Below are 12,316 nucleotides of genomic sequence, written 5' to 3'. Positions count from 1 at the left end.
TGTTCTTCTGTCTGTGTGTGTGTGAGTCAGACTGGGAGGCTCGTATTGACAGCCACGGCCGGATCTTCTATGTGGATCACGTGAACAGAACCACAACCTGGCAGCGGCCCACCGCCCCCCCCGGCACCACAGACCCTGCAGAGGTCCAACTCCATACAGCAGATGGAGCAGCTCAACCGCAGGTCAGGGAACACACACACACACACACACACACACTGAGATGCTGGATCACACAAGCTACAACCAATAAAAGTTATTTTGTCTGCTTGAAAGATATCTTCCATTCCTAAGTTGTGACATGTGACGGACAAAAGCCTCATTAATAAGGCCTCGAGACAAATCACAGGCTTTTTTTCTTTGTGTAAGAAATATTTTGAAACTTCAGAAATGATCTCTAGACCGGCTGGGATTCCTGAAATGAGACCAAATTGAATGCAGCTAGAAAAAAAATGAAATAGACAATGACAATGGTGGAATTTATTATCAATTGATAAGTTTTGGAACAAACTGCAAATCGTTTGAAGCTTGATGAATCTATAAATCCCTCTTGGGAACTTTGTAATTGTATCAAAGGGAACCAAAATCAAGTCGAAATGGGTTTAAAAATGGGTTTTAGAATACATCTAAGAAAAAAAAGAGAAATTTTTCATCAAATAGCACAAGAAAACATGCTCTGTGAGAAGTGAAGAGTAATTTTGCCTCCAGAATATCAGCAAGAAACAGACATTGTCATGTGATGAATGTCTGTTTATCTGAAGACAGGAAGCTGTGAATTTCACACCTCTCTCTCTCTTTCTCTCTCTCTCACACACACACACACACACACACACACACACACACACACACCTTTCTAGGTATCAGAGTATCCGTCGGACAATAACCAATGACAGCAGACCAGAGGAACAGCCAGCCAATGAGCTGCCGGCGGATGAGACTGACATGCACCCTTCTATTCCAGGTAGTCCTCACACTGCAATGCATTCTGGTCTCTGTAGTCCGTAGAGCATGCACTGTGCTGTGGAGGAAAATGAACAGTTGCTGACTGTTTGGTTTATACTTTTATAGACTCTCTTTTTATGTTATTGCAGAACTGTTTCAGATGAATGCCAACCACCTTGTCTTTTACTTTTCCAAGCTAACATCGTTTGGTAGATGAACCCAGCACTTCTTTTGGCTTTGTCTCCCGAAATATTTGAAATCTTTGTGTGTGTGTGTGTGTGTGTGTGTTTCAGAGCTGCGTAGGGACGGCAGCGTGGCTCAGTCCAGTTCCAGGTCTCGTCTCACTCTGCTGCTTCAGTCTCCCAGCGCCAAGTTCCTCACCAGCCCCGACTTCTTCACTGTGCTGCATTCCAACCCTGTACGGACATCTGGTGCTCTCCTCTTCTTTTCTGTCTCTCATTCTCTTTCTCTACTGTCCACTCATCCATCCATCCATTCCTCTTTCCCCCAAATCACCCTGCTCTCTCTCTCAGGACACAGCTCACAGCCCACCAAGGCAATGTGCATTATATCTGCATAAATAGACAATGGGATGCACTGCACTTTAAATAACTCCCTCCCTCCCTCCCTTCTGTATTTCACGCTGAATTTCCCTCTCTTCCCCAGAGTGCCTACCGCATGTTCACCACCAACACGTGTCTGAAGCATATGATCAGCAAGGTTCGCCGGGACGCCCATCACTTTGAGCGCTACCAGCACAACCGAGACCTGGTGGCCTTCCTCAACATGTTCTCCAACAAACAGCTGGAGCTGCCCAGGGGCTGGGAGATGAAGCACGACCACACCGGCAAGGTGGGCATGATGTGGATATCAGGCAGTCTGCGGCTCCCAAATTATATTATGTATATCCCAAGACCTATAATGTGTAAAGGCTTTAAAGGTCTGGGATACGGCTGAATATAGCATTTTAAATTTTGAATTCGGTTTCAGAGGTTGGAAAAGTCGTGCATATTTTGATATGGCTGCAGTGGGACCTATTTCAACATCTGCCTCAGTTGTGAAAGTGTCTTATTGTATTAATAATCTTACACCGGCTTAAATTTAACACATGCCAGCATTTCTCCAAGAATTTTGCTCTCAAGGTGCAAAAGGATCTGAAGCAGCAACACCATGTGACACTAAAGCTCCCCAGTGAAACCCAGACGGGTGAAATTCTTTTAGGATAAGCAGCTCCTTAACACACAGTCGCCCGCTACATCTATTCCAAAAGAATGTTAAGTTGAAGACAAACAAACAAAAAAAACGTCACCAAAGACACAAGATGAGTTCTCTGCTTTAAATGCACATATTCATGGGATGTGTGTGTGTGTACAGCCTTTCTTTGTGGACCATAACTGCCGTGCCACCACCTTCATCGACCCCCGGCTGCCTCTGCAGAGCTCCCGGCCCGCCAGCCTCCTCGCACACCGCCACCACCTGACCCGACAACGCAGCCACAGCGCTGGGGAGGTCAGCCCGCGGCGACTGGTAAGGTTCACACACACACACACACACACACATGCATGCATGGACAGGCACACACACACACACATACTCACACTCATCTTCCTCCTCCTCCTCTTGCTCTGTCTAGGTGGGTGAGGACCCTCGTCATGCTGGCCCACCCGTCCTGCCGCGGCCCTCCAGCACCTTCAGTTCAGTCAGGGGGCAGTGCCAAGACCTTGTGCCAGTGGGTCAGTACATGAATGAATGCACGCACACGCACACACACACACACACACACACACTTCCATCCACCAGGGCATGCATCGATCAAGTCTTTAAAGTGATCTTTGACTGGTCATTGGGATGTGATTGCATCTGTCCATCACAAATAAAAGTTTCTATGCTTTGGTAGTTAACTTACGCCAGTTCACCCCATTCATTTTTTTTAAAAAATGTGAAAATCTGCTCTTTGATACTTGAAGATTGCAACACATAGGCAATTCCATGCTGTCAATACTTGCCGGCATGTATGTTCACTTCAAAGGGGCATTTCATCTAATATCAGGGGAAAGAAATAGTTCAAGGAAAGAAAACATGAGAAAAACAATGTTTTTAGGAGGGCTAAAAGAGATTAAATTAATATCGAACACTGTAAAATATGACCACTAGCGGAAATTTCCAGGCTAAAAATGAAACAGCAAAATGGCACCAAGAATGCAATGTCACCAATCCTTGTTTTTAAACAGTGTTAATGTTTTTTAGTGGAATTTTCCTTTTAAAAGCAGACCTTTTTTGATCAAAAACAAAATTACTGTTGTTTTAGATGCTGTTATTCTCTGAGAAACATAATAGCATGTTTATCTTACAATGCCACACATGTACTTTGTGCTTTCTCCCTCTAGCATACAATGAAAAGATTGTGGCGTTTCTTCGTCAACCAAATATATTTGAGATCCTGCAGGAGAGACAGCCCGACTTCAGCCGGAACCACTCACTCAGGTGAGCACACATGCAGAAACACTCAACTCAATCAGGAGGGTAAATTACATTTGTGAGAATGTATGCCTTCCATATAAAACACAAAGAATGATGGGATACATAGCAGGGGTTACCTGCACTTAAATTACTTTATTGTTGCTATGACAACAGGGAGAAGGTGCAGTTGATCCGCACAGATGGAGCGTCAGGATTGGCCAGGCTGTCAGGAGACGCCGATCTTGTCATGCTGCTTAGGTGACACCACCTTCCTTCCTTGTTTCATTCCTAGCTTCCTCACTTGTTTTAATTATTGTTTACTTTCTTCCTTCCCTCCATTCTTGCTCTCTTTTTTTCACCCACAACCCCCATCTTGTTTTATTCCTAGTTTCCTTCCCTCTGTCTTTTTGTCTTTCTTCCTTGTTTTCTCATGTGTTCTTAAACTGGACAAGGAGAAAACGAGTCTCACTTATAAGTTAATAATGTTTCTGCTGTTCTTTTGATTTCTGCCTCTCGTCCCTCTAGTCTGTTTGAAGATGAGGTGATGTCCTACGTGCCTCCTCATGCCTTACTGCACCCCAGCTACTGTCAGTCACCTCGGGGATCCCCTGTCTCCTCTCCACAGAACTCACCAGGTAAGAGACAATCAGTGCTTACACACACACCTAATTCATGTTAGAAACTGATTTGGAGACTAAAGTGTTTATTTTATAAAGTTAACCTTCCTGAGCAGCAGGATGGCCTAGTGGTTATAGAGACTGAATCCTTACCAGCTCCAGGGCTGCTGTTCTCTATTTGAACTAGTAACACTATTACTATTTTCATGTAATTTGTAACAAGTCAGACTCAAACTGCAGTGTTAACACTTTATTGGATTTGTATTTATTTATACAACTGATCATTTGAGATTTTAGAACAAGCAGGAGTTGTAACATTTAGTTGCATGGCATCTTACGCTCTGGTGCCAAACACAAGATGCCATGTTTTTAGTGGCATATGTTGCTGCTGAAGTGGCATATGCCACTTTCTCTTTGGTGCCAAACGTAAGATGCCATGCTTTTAGTGGCATATGCAGCCTCTTCTCCTTAGGCCTGACAATGTATGACTGCTAAATTTGAGTGCCATACAAATGTGACTTGCATTTTTAGGCTTTGAGATTTGTTTACATTTCTAACTAGTCTGACAATGTAATGTATTACTCATTACTTGTACTCATTTAAAAAGTAATATTACTTTACTAATTACTAATAGTATTACTATTACTAAAATATTTCTAAAAACTAATAGTGACATTACTAGTTATATTTAACTTACTCTTATAATAAGCAGCTGACATAATCTCAGCAGTATTTAAGCAACTTGGTATCAAATTTAATTACTGTTGATACTAATATTTAACTGTGTAATAACTTAGTATCATTGTAGCCAATACCCTAATTGATACACAGTTAATTGAGGCTGAATCCCAGGTCGATCTGGGTGTTGGCATCCTTCATGTGGTGGAGCCATCAGAGGGGGGCATGGTCCCAACAGAGGGTGAACAGGCGTCCTAGGAGGTAGTAGCGTTTGAAGCATCAGTCTGCAGGATGAAAGGGAGAGCAAAGTTAGGTGGGTAGAGAAGCAGCTACCCACAGGGGGCCTGTTTCACCCTCTCAAGTACCAGGTGGCACTGCCCTGTGGTTCTTGGGGCATCGGGTAGGCATCAAATTGTGAGACATCATTCACCTTTTTGCTAACAAGAACAATGGGGCTACATCAGGTGCTGTTAGACTCTTTTATTACCCCCATCTCCAGCATAACTTTCAATTATTTATGAATCACTATTCTGTGTTCAGTTAACCAATAAGGACTGGATTGTATGAGGTTTGTGCATCCTGGCAGGGGGAGAACACATCAGCAAAATGCTGCTGCAACATCTGTTTTCTGGGATGGTGAGAGATGGTCATCACAAGGGGAGTGAGACAGGATTGGTAGACTTTGACATCTCAGACTCCACCGCTCTCCATGCTTTGAGGAGGATGAGACGCAAAATATATTTCCCTTCCCCCGTCAGGATGTGCAACCTCACAGTCAACATCCCCCACTCCCCATGTGACCATAAAGAGCCCTTACCACTTAGCGAGCAACTCTGAGCTGGAGATGGAAGCAATATAAGTACTTGTCTTAGTCTAGTCCCTCTGTTGCACAGGTGCTGTTGATGCTCCTGGGCCTTGAGCAAATTCTCCCGTGACAATTGCCTACGTGTGTGGAGATTTGGCAACATTTCCTGGATTTCAATTTTACTTGGGCAGTTTTCTTAACCAGGTCCAGAGCCCCATGTGGTTTTCGGCCAAACAGTAGTTCAAAGAGAAAAAATTCTGTGAAGGCCTGGGGCACCTCTAGCACTGCCAACAACAGAGGGTCTAGCCATCTATCCCAGTTGCAGTTGTCATTGTGTATGAACTTATGGATTATGGGTGCAATGGCACACTCGGGATGGCCTGGTAACCATGTGCCATAGTGAACCGAGAGGCTGCAGGTTTTCATTTCAACCGAAAACTCCACCAGGTGATTTCACTGATTACCTCACCTTCAAGCAGAAAGGACGAACTAATCAGTGAAATCACCTGGTGGAGTTTTCGGTTGGAATGAAAACCTGCAGCCCCTCAGCTCACTATAGCACATGGTTGCCTGACCCTGCCCTAGCACAACTGGGTATCTGTGAACATCCCCATGCACACACTTAATTTCTACCCAAGATGCCTCTACTAAAGCCCCAGGATGAACCAGGATCTGGTGGATTACATACTGCTGTCTGTGCATTTTCTCATTCATCCAGGTCAAAGATATTTAAAGGAAAATCAATCAGGTCAAGTGGACTTAGTTGTATGTCTAGAAGATGTTTCACCCCTTATCAAAGTGGCGTCATCAGTAAACTAGACTGGTAGACTATCAGTCTGGTCTAGTGAACAGCATGAACTGATGAAGCCACTTGGATAAGGGGTGAAACGGCTTCTAGACATACAACTAAGTCCACTTGACCTGATTCAATTTCTTTGAGATTACAGTCTGCTCACTGTCTGAATCCACCATCACCTGGTGTACACCCCCTTGGGATCCTTACCGGAATGCTGTACATCCCTCCTGAACCGGGGAAAGGCTGGTGGGCCAGCAACCTGGACCTGCTCGACCTCAATGAGCGGGCACTCCTTGCCCGGGCTCCAACTTTCATACCCTGACATCTGGGGAGCAGAGAACAGCGCCTGTAGCAGCTGGAACCTAGAGTGGAGAGGAAATAGGAGGCTTAGAGCAGGAAAAAAATGATCAAATAATTACCAGATAATGTCAATCAATCCCCAATCCCCTATCCCTTCTCTCTGCCTGCAGGTACTCAGAGAGCTAATGCAAGAGCTCCAGCTCCATACAAGAGAGACTTTGAGGCCAAACTACGCAACTTCTACAGGAAGCTTGAAACCAAAGGCTACGGCCAGGGACCAGGGAAGCTAAAGTAGGTAGTGTGTGTGTGTGTGTGTGTGTGTCTCCCTGTAGTGTGTCAGCAGTGCTTTTAGATAATTACTGTTCATGTATGCAGGAAATGTGTTTGTATTTACATGTGTTTGTGTTCTTGTGTGTGTGTGTTTCAGGTTGATTATTCGTCGCGACCACCTGCTAGAAGATGCCTTCAACCAGATCATGTGCTACTCCAGGAAGGACCTGCAGCGCAGCAAGCTCTATGTCAGCTTTGTGGGGGAGGAGGGGTGAGTCTGGGACTGGGGGTAGGAGCAGGAGAGTCGGATAGGGATTTCTAATAGGGTAAGGTATAGGTTGGCTTTACAGAGGACAGGTTATATAGGAGAAGAGGAGAGCGAAGTAATTACATAGAAGCTGACCTTCCTTTCTCCCAGCATTGTGTCTACCAAAGCTTTTTTTTTCCCTCTAAGCTGATGTGTTTTTATCATGTTATGAAACAGCAACAACAAATGCAACAATGAACCAACATGTAACTCTTACATATTTTCTGTACCAAAGCAACCAAAAAAAGATGCATTTCCAAGTGCACTCCAAATGCCAACTTCTTCAGCTGGAAAAAATACGCTTTGGTAGACACAGGCTCTTAGAGAGGATCAAGCTTTATGTCTGAAACCAATGCTTTCAGAGATTACTACAGCTGTGTGTGTGTGTGTGTGTGTGTGTGTGTGTGCGCTTTGCAGGTTGGACTACAGCGGGCCTTCCAGAGAGTTCTTTTTCTTGGTCTCCAGAGAGCTTTTCAACCCTTACTATGGTCTGTTTGAATACTCTGCCAACGACACCTACACCGTTCAAATCAGCCCCATGTCTGCCTTTGTGGACAACCACCACGAATGGTGAGAAATACTGCATTTATGTATACGCACACAAATTGAGTACTAACAGTTATTTGGTGCACTAAAATACTATGTGTGTCAGTACATCCTGAACCTTGTATGAGTCTAATATTAGGTGATTTGCATTCGTTTTACTGTGAGATATTATAGTATGCAAATGCTGGACACTACACTGGCATTTTGTAACATACAGTACTGAGAATGATAACACTGCAGTATCACTTTGTCACAAATAGCAGGTAAACACAGGTGACGACATAAAAAGTGTAACAAAGCCAGGGTCCTGCTATTGTTCATGCTGGCTCACTGGAAAGACACATAAATGGAACAGAGGTTTAATTAATGTCATTAATAACAACTGTGATTACCTGCTATTTCATGGCAAAATGGCTGCTGTGAAAAAGGTCTAAACATATAATATGTAGCCTGTACTTTGCAACTTCAGAATATAGGCTAACGTAGACTCAGCAGTTTTCTGATGTGTGTGTGTGTGTGTGTGTGTGTGTTTCAGGTTCCGTTTCAGCGGTCGTATTCTGGGTTTGGCTCTGATTCATCAGTACCTGCTGGACGCCTTCTTTACCAGACCCTTCTACAAAGGCCTACTGCGCATGTAAGTACACACACGCACAAACACTGGGCCCTGATAGAGACAGAGCGCAAGGCGTCAAACTCTGACAACCATGCTCACCAGGGGACGAAACAATTCATTCCTCTCCCTTGACTGTGAAGTTGCGTTCTTGTTTTCCAATGGCTGTCCAGTGAAAGTATCCGTCAAACTGCTTCATGCTGGGTATGGTTGGATACAACAGAAGATGCAGAGTATTTTGATTTATATTTTTATGTTTGGTTCAAACTGAAGGTGCAGATAGTGAAATTATTGTGTATTGTGTTGCTAGTGCGGGGGTCACTGACGTCGCTCTAGGACAGAATTTTACTAAAAAAATAATAATAATAAATAAATAAAATATAATAATAATAATAGATAGATAGATATAGATATATATAAGCTTGTTTTTTGCTATCCACACCTGCAGTTCAAACCAAACATACACCAGTGTCTTCTGCTGAATCCAGCTATACCCAGTGTGAAGCAATCTGACGGGTACTTTTGATGTGACGACTGTTGGAAGCTGGGCAGGACCATGTGATGGGTCAAACTAGGAATACCCGAAGGACACACATGCACACACTACCTACTCTCCTTTCCTACCATTTAGTCCATGTGACCTGAGTGACCTGGAGTACCTAGACGAGGAGTTTCACCAGTCCCTTCAGTGGATGAAGGACAACGACATAGAAGACATGCTGGACCTCACCTTCACTGTCAATGAAGAAGTCTTCGGACAGGTCAGACTCCATATGGTTGACATCACAAGAACAGGCTGGCTAAAGTATCTACATGATGATTTCAGATAGGCAAGACAAAGGGAAAAAAGTGGTTGGAGAGAAAGAAAAGAGGGTGTAGGGAAAAAAGAAAGAGAACTATTATACCATTACTTTTGACATAATGTGGTTACCATAAACAAACAAGATCTTCAAGAGGGTTTGCATTTTACAGTGTATGCCACTGGGTCAGACTGGGACTGCTTCAGTGCACTAAACAGGAAGAGGGTGCTGTTCTTCCACAGCAAACAGAGCTAAAACGTTTGTAAACGACAGATGGTGAAGGAGGCAAAGGCCAGTGGAATAATCACTTCCAACATGTTTATCCTCTTCAGTAAAGCCAGGGCGAAAACCTCTGACCAAAGATCACGTTTTGCGTCATGAATCAAGAGGGTTTATGGGAAATGTGGTCCTAACTGTAAGAAACACGAGCATTAATAGTACTGCTGGCGTGAGATAAAGACTGCTAATCGTCTCAATTTATTTACAGTAATTATACCAAGGTGTCATAGTTAAATTAACTATTATATATTTATCTTAAAAAATGCTAAATATAGCAACAGAAATATTCCTGTTATATGTAAAAGTTCACAACTAAGTGGATCATATCCATTTAGTCATTCCAGATGGTTAAGGTCTCTGCTGGTCAGTGGAAATCCTGGATTGGATTAATGCTCAGTATTGGCTGATATAAAACAGTGCTGGCAGTGAACATGTAGTGTTGTCGCAGCCCTTATGTGGTCTGTTTTTATTTATTTATTTTTTTTATGTGTGTATTTTCTGTCCCCACAGATTACAGAGAGAGAGCTGAAGCCGGGTGGAGCCAACATCCCCGTCTCAGAGAAAAATAAGAAAGAATACATTGAACGGATGGTGAAGTGGAGGATAGAGAGAGGAGTGGTGCAGCAGACTGAGAGCCTGGTCAGAGGCTTCTACGAGGTACAGCTTTGTGCATGTGTGTGTTTGTGTAGAGCACTGGTTCCCGACCCAGTCCTCAAGGCCTCCCTGCCCTGCAGGTTTTTGTTTCAACTCTAGTCTAGTAAGTGCATGAGCCTTAATTGGGGCAGGTGTGCTAAAGTAGAGCTGGAACAAAAACCTACAGGACAGGGGGGCCTTGAGGACTGGTTTGGGAACCACTGGAGTAGAGGGTACCACACTCTGCACATAAGATGTTCCTCCTCAGTAAAACAAACAAAACAAAATCTTAACAACAGTGCTACCAATGACGCTGAAACCCCCTAGTGCACGGGTGTCAAACTGGTGCCATAGTGAGCCGAGAGGCTGCAGGTTTTCATTCCAACCAAAAACTCCACCAGGTGATTTCACTGATTACCCCACCTCCAAGCAGAGAGGAGGGACTAATCAGTGAAATCACCTGGTGGAGTTTTTGTTTGGAATGAAAACCTGCAGCCTCTCGGCCCTCTATGGCACCAGTTTGACACCCGTGATGTAAAGCATCTGCCAAGAAAGTCTGTTACAGCTGCCATGTAATAACGACCCACCAACACAATAAACCATTAATGTAATAACAATTTCCACTGATAAATTACCTGTTTGGTGATCACTGCACAGGGTTTAAGTTGTGAACAGAAATTGTGCTTAAGCCTTATACTCTCCATAGCTTTATTCTTAGTTGGCTTTTTAAGGCAAACAAATATTTATTTATTATGAACAAATATATATGGTCTCTTTGGCCATATTCTTTACAGGTTGGAACTGAAATATGTAAGCTAACTTTCATCCATTCACAGATGTGTATGCATAGCATTTTTTTTTCTTTTTTTATATAGATATTTAACAGATAATTATGACTGTGCCATGTTTAAATCATCATCACAGGCTTACAGGCTTCTCATCACAGATTATTAAACTACTTCCCAAAAAAGTCTTTGACTAGTAACAGCCATGCACCAGATTTTTCTGACAACAATAAGTGGATGAAAGGCTGGATGGCCAAATCTTTAGACAGGTGGTGTACAGCATGAGCAGAGGGCTGGTCAGATGGGTGGTCTTATATACCCAAGTATTGTGATAGTATCAAATTGGGAGATAAGTATATTGTCAGTATCTACCATCAAACCAGTACAATGAGACTATACCCTTATTAATCCTAGGGCATACTGCTGAAGGACATGGGGGGAATTACCTCAGTCTAAATGGACCAGTTTACCATTACACTGAGGCAGGGCTGGTCATCGTGAAATTTTGGCTCTGATCACGTTGACGACCACCTGTCTGAAACTTTTCTTCATCATTGCCTGCAGAAACTAGATCTATGATGATTAGGCTCACCCAGGATGTGAGTCATTGGCACATTGAGTAGAGTGTCATTTATATTTAGAGAACTAACCACACCACATCTTAAGACAGACAGCAATCATGGCAGTCATTAGTGGTATGAGAGTCGACCAAGCAGCAGGTCACTAACAGAGGCCTGACACAACGAATGAAAGAAATCTTTTCAGGAAACAGTAAGAGGATGAGAGCCTGCGTGGCACAGAAACAGTTGGCACATGGCTGTAATCTGGTCAAAGACTTTTTTTGGAAGTAGGTTAATTAATCTCTGATAAGAAGTCTGTAATTTTTTTTTTTTTTTTTTCAAATGAAAGGAAGTCTGTGCTCAAAAGATACAGCTTTTTCCCCCCAAGATATATGATTTAAACATGGTACAGTCATAATTATCTGTTTGATCGCAGATAGTATCCAGATATTACAGATTTATTTATGTTTAATTTTCAAGCACTACAACATTCCTGCCAGAGTGATCATACCTCTTATAGTGATGATCAAGGACCTGTTGCATACGCATCTGTGAATGGATTAAAGTTATGTATTGCAGTTGGACTGTTAATTATTTATCAGTTTATAAATATTAAAAACTAAAAATTTCAACCTTCTTGTTAATGTAATTCCTCCCAGTAATGTTCTAATTATGTCATAAGAAGTCTAATTTTATCCCAAATGAATGGAAGACAGTGCTCGAAATATAATGCTTTTTCAATTCTTAAAAAAAAATATGGCACAGACTTGGCTTATATATTTCAGTTTCCAACCTGGAAAGAATATGGCCAAAGAGACCATATATATATATTCATAATAAATAAATATTTGTTTACTTTAAAAAACAATTTAGAACAGTGTTCAATGATCACCAATCACCTCTTTCATGCAAACTTGTGATTAGGTGACAG

General features: G+C 42.7%; 1 protein-coding gene across 1 annotated transcript in view; it reads left to right on the top strand.

Annotated features, from left to right (window-relative positions):
* LOC115370186 (E3 ubiquitin-protein ligase HECW2-like) overlaps positions 1 to 12,316 on the top strand; it is a 44,918-nt gene that overhangs the window by 26,921 nt on the left and 5,681 nt on the right. The window contains 16 exon segments of the mRNA XM_030067092.1: positions 31 to 116; positions 118 to 182; positions 855 to 958; positions 1,233 to 1,357; positions 1,606 to 1,791; positions 2,314 to 2,466; positions 2,573 to 2,672; positions 3,327 to 3,423; positions 3,574 to 3,657; positions 3,925 to 4,034; positions 6,766 to 6,886; positions 7,023 to 7,136; positions 7,590 to 7,742; positions 8,254 to 8,352; positions 8,960 to 9,089; positions 9,918 to 10,064. Coding sequence (XP_029922952.1) covers positions 31 to 116; positions 118 to 182; positions 855 to 958; positions 1,233 to 1,357; positions 1,606 to 1,791; positions 2,314 to 2,466; positions 2,573 to 2,672; positions 3,327 to 3,423; positions 3,574 to 3,657; positions 3,925 to 4,034; positions 6,766 to 6,886; positions 7,023 to 7,136; positions 7,590 to 7,742; positions 8,254 to 8,352; positions 8,960 to 9,089; positions 9,918 to 10,064 — 1,874 coding nt within the window.

This window comes from Myripristis murdjan, chromosome 2 (genome assembly GCF_902150065.1).
Source record: "Myripristis murdjan chromosome 2, fMyrMur1.1, whole genome shotgun sequence".
NCBI classification, from domain to species: Eukaryota; Metazoa; Chordata; class Actinopteri; order Holocentriformes; family Holocentridae; genus Myripristis; species Myripristis murdjan.
This window is presented reverse-complemented; position numbering and strand designations above follow the sequence as displayed.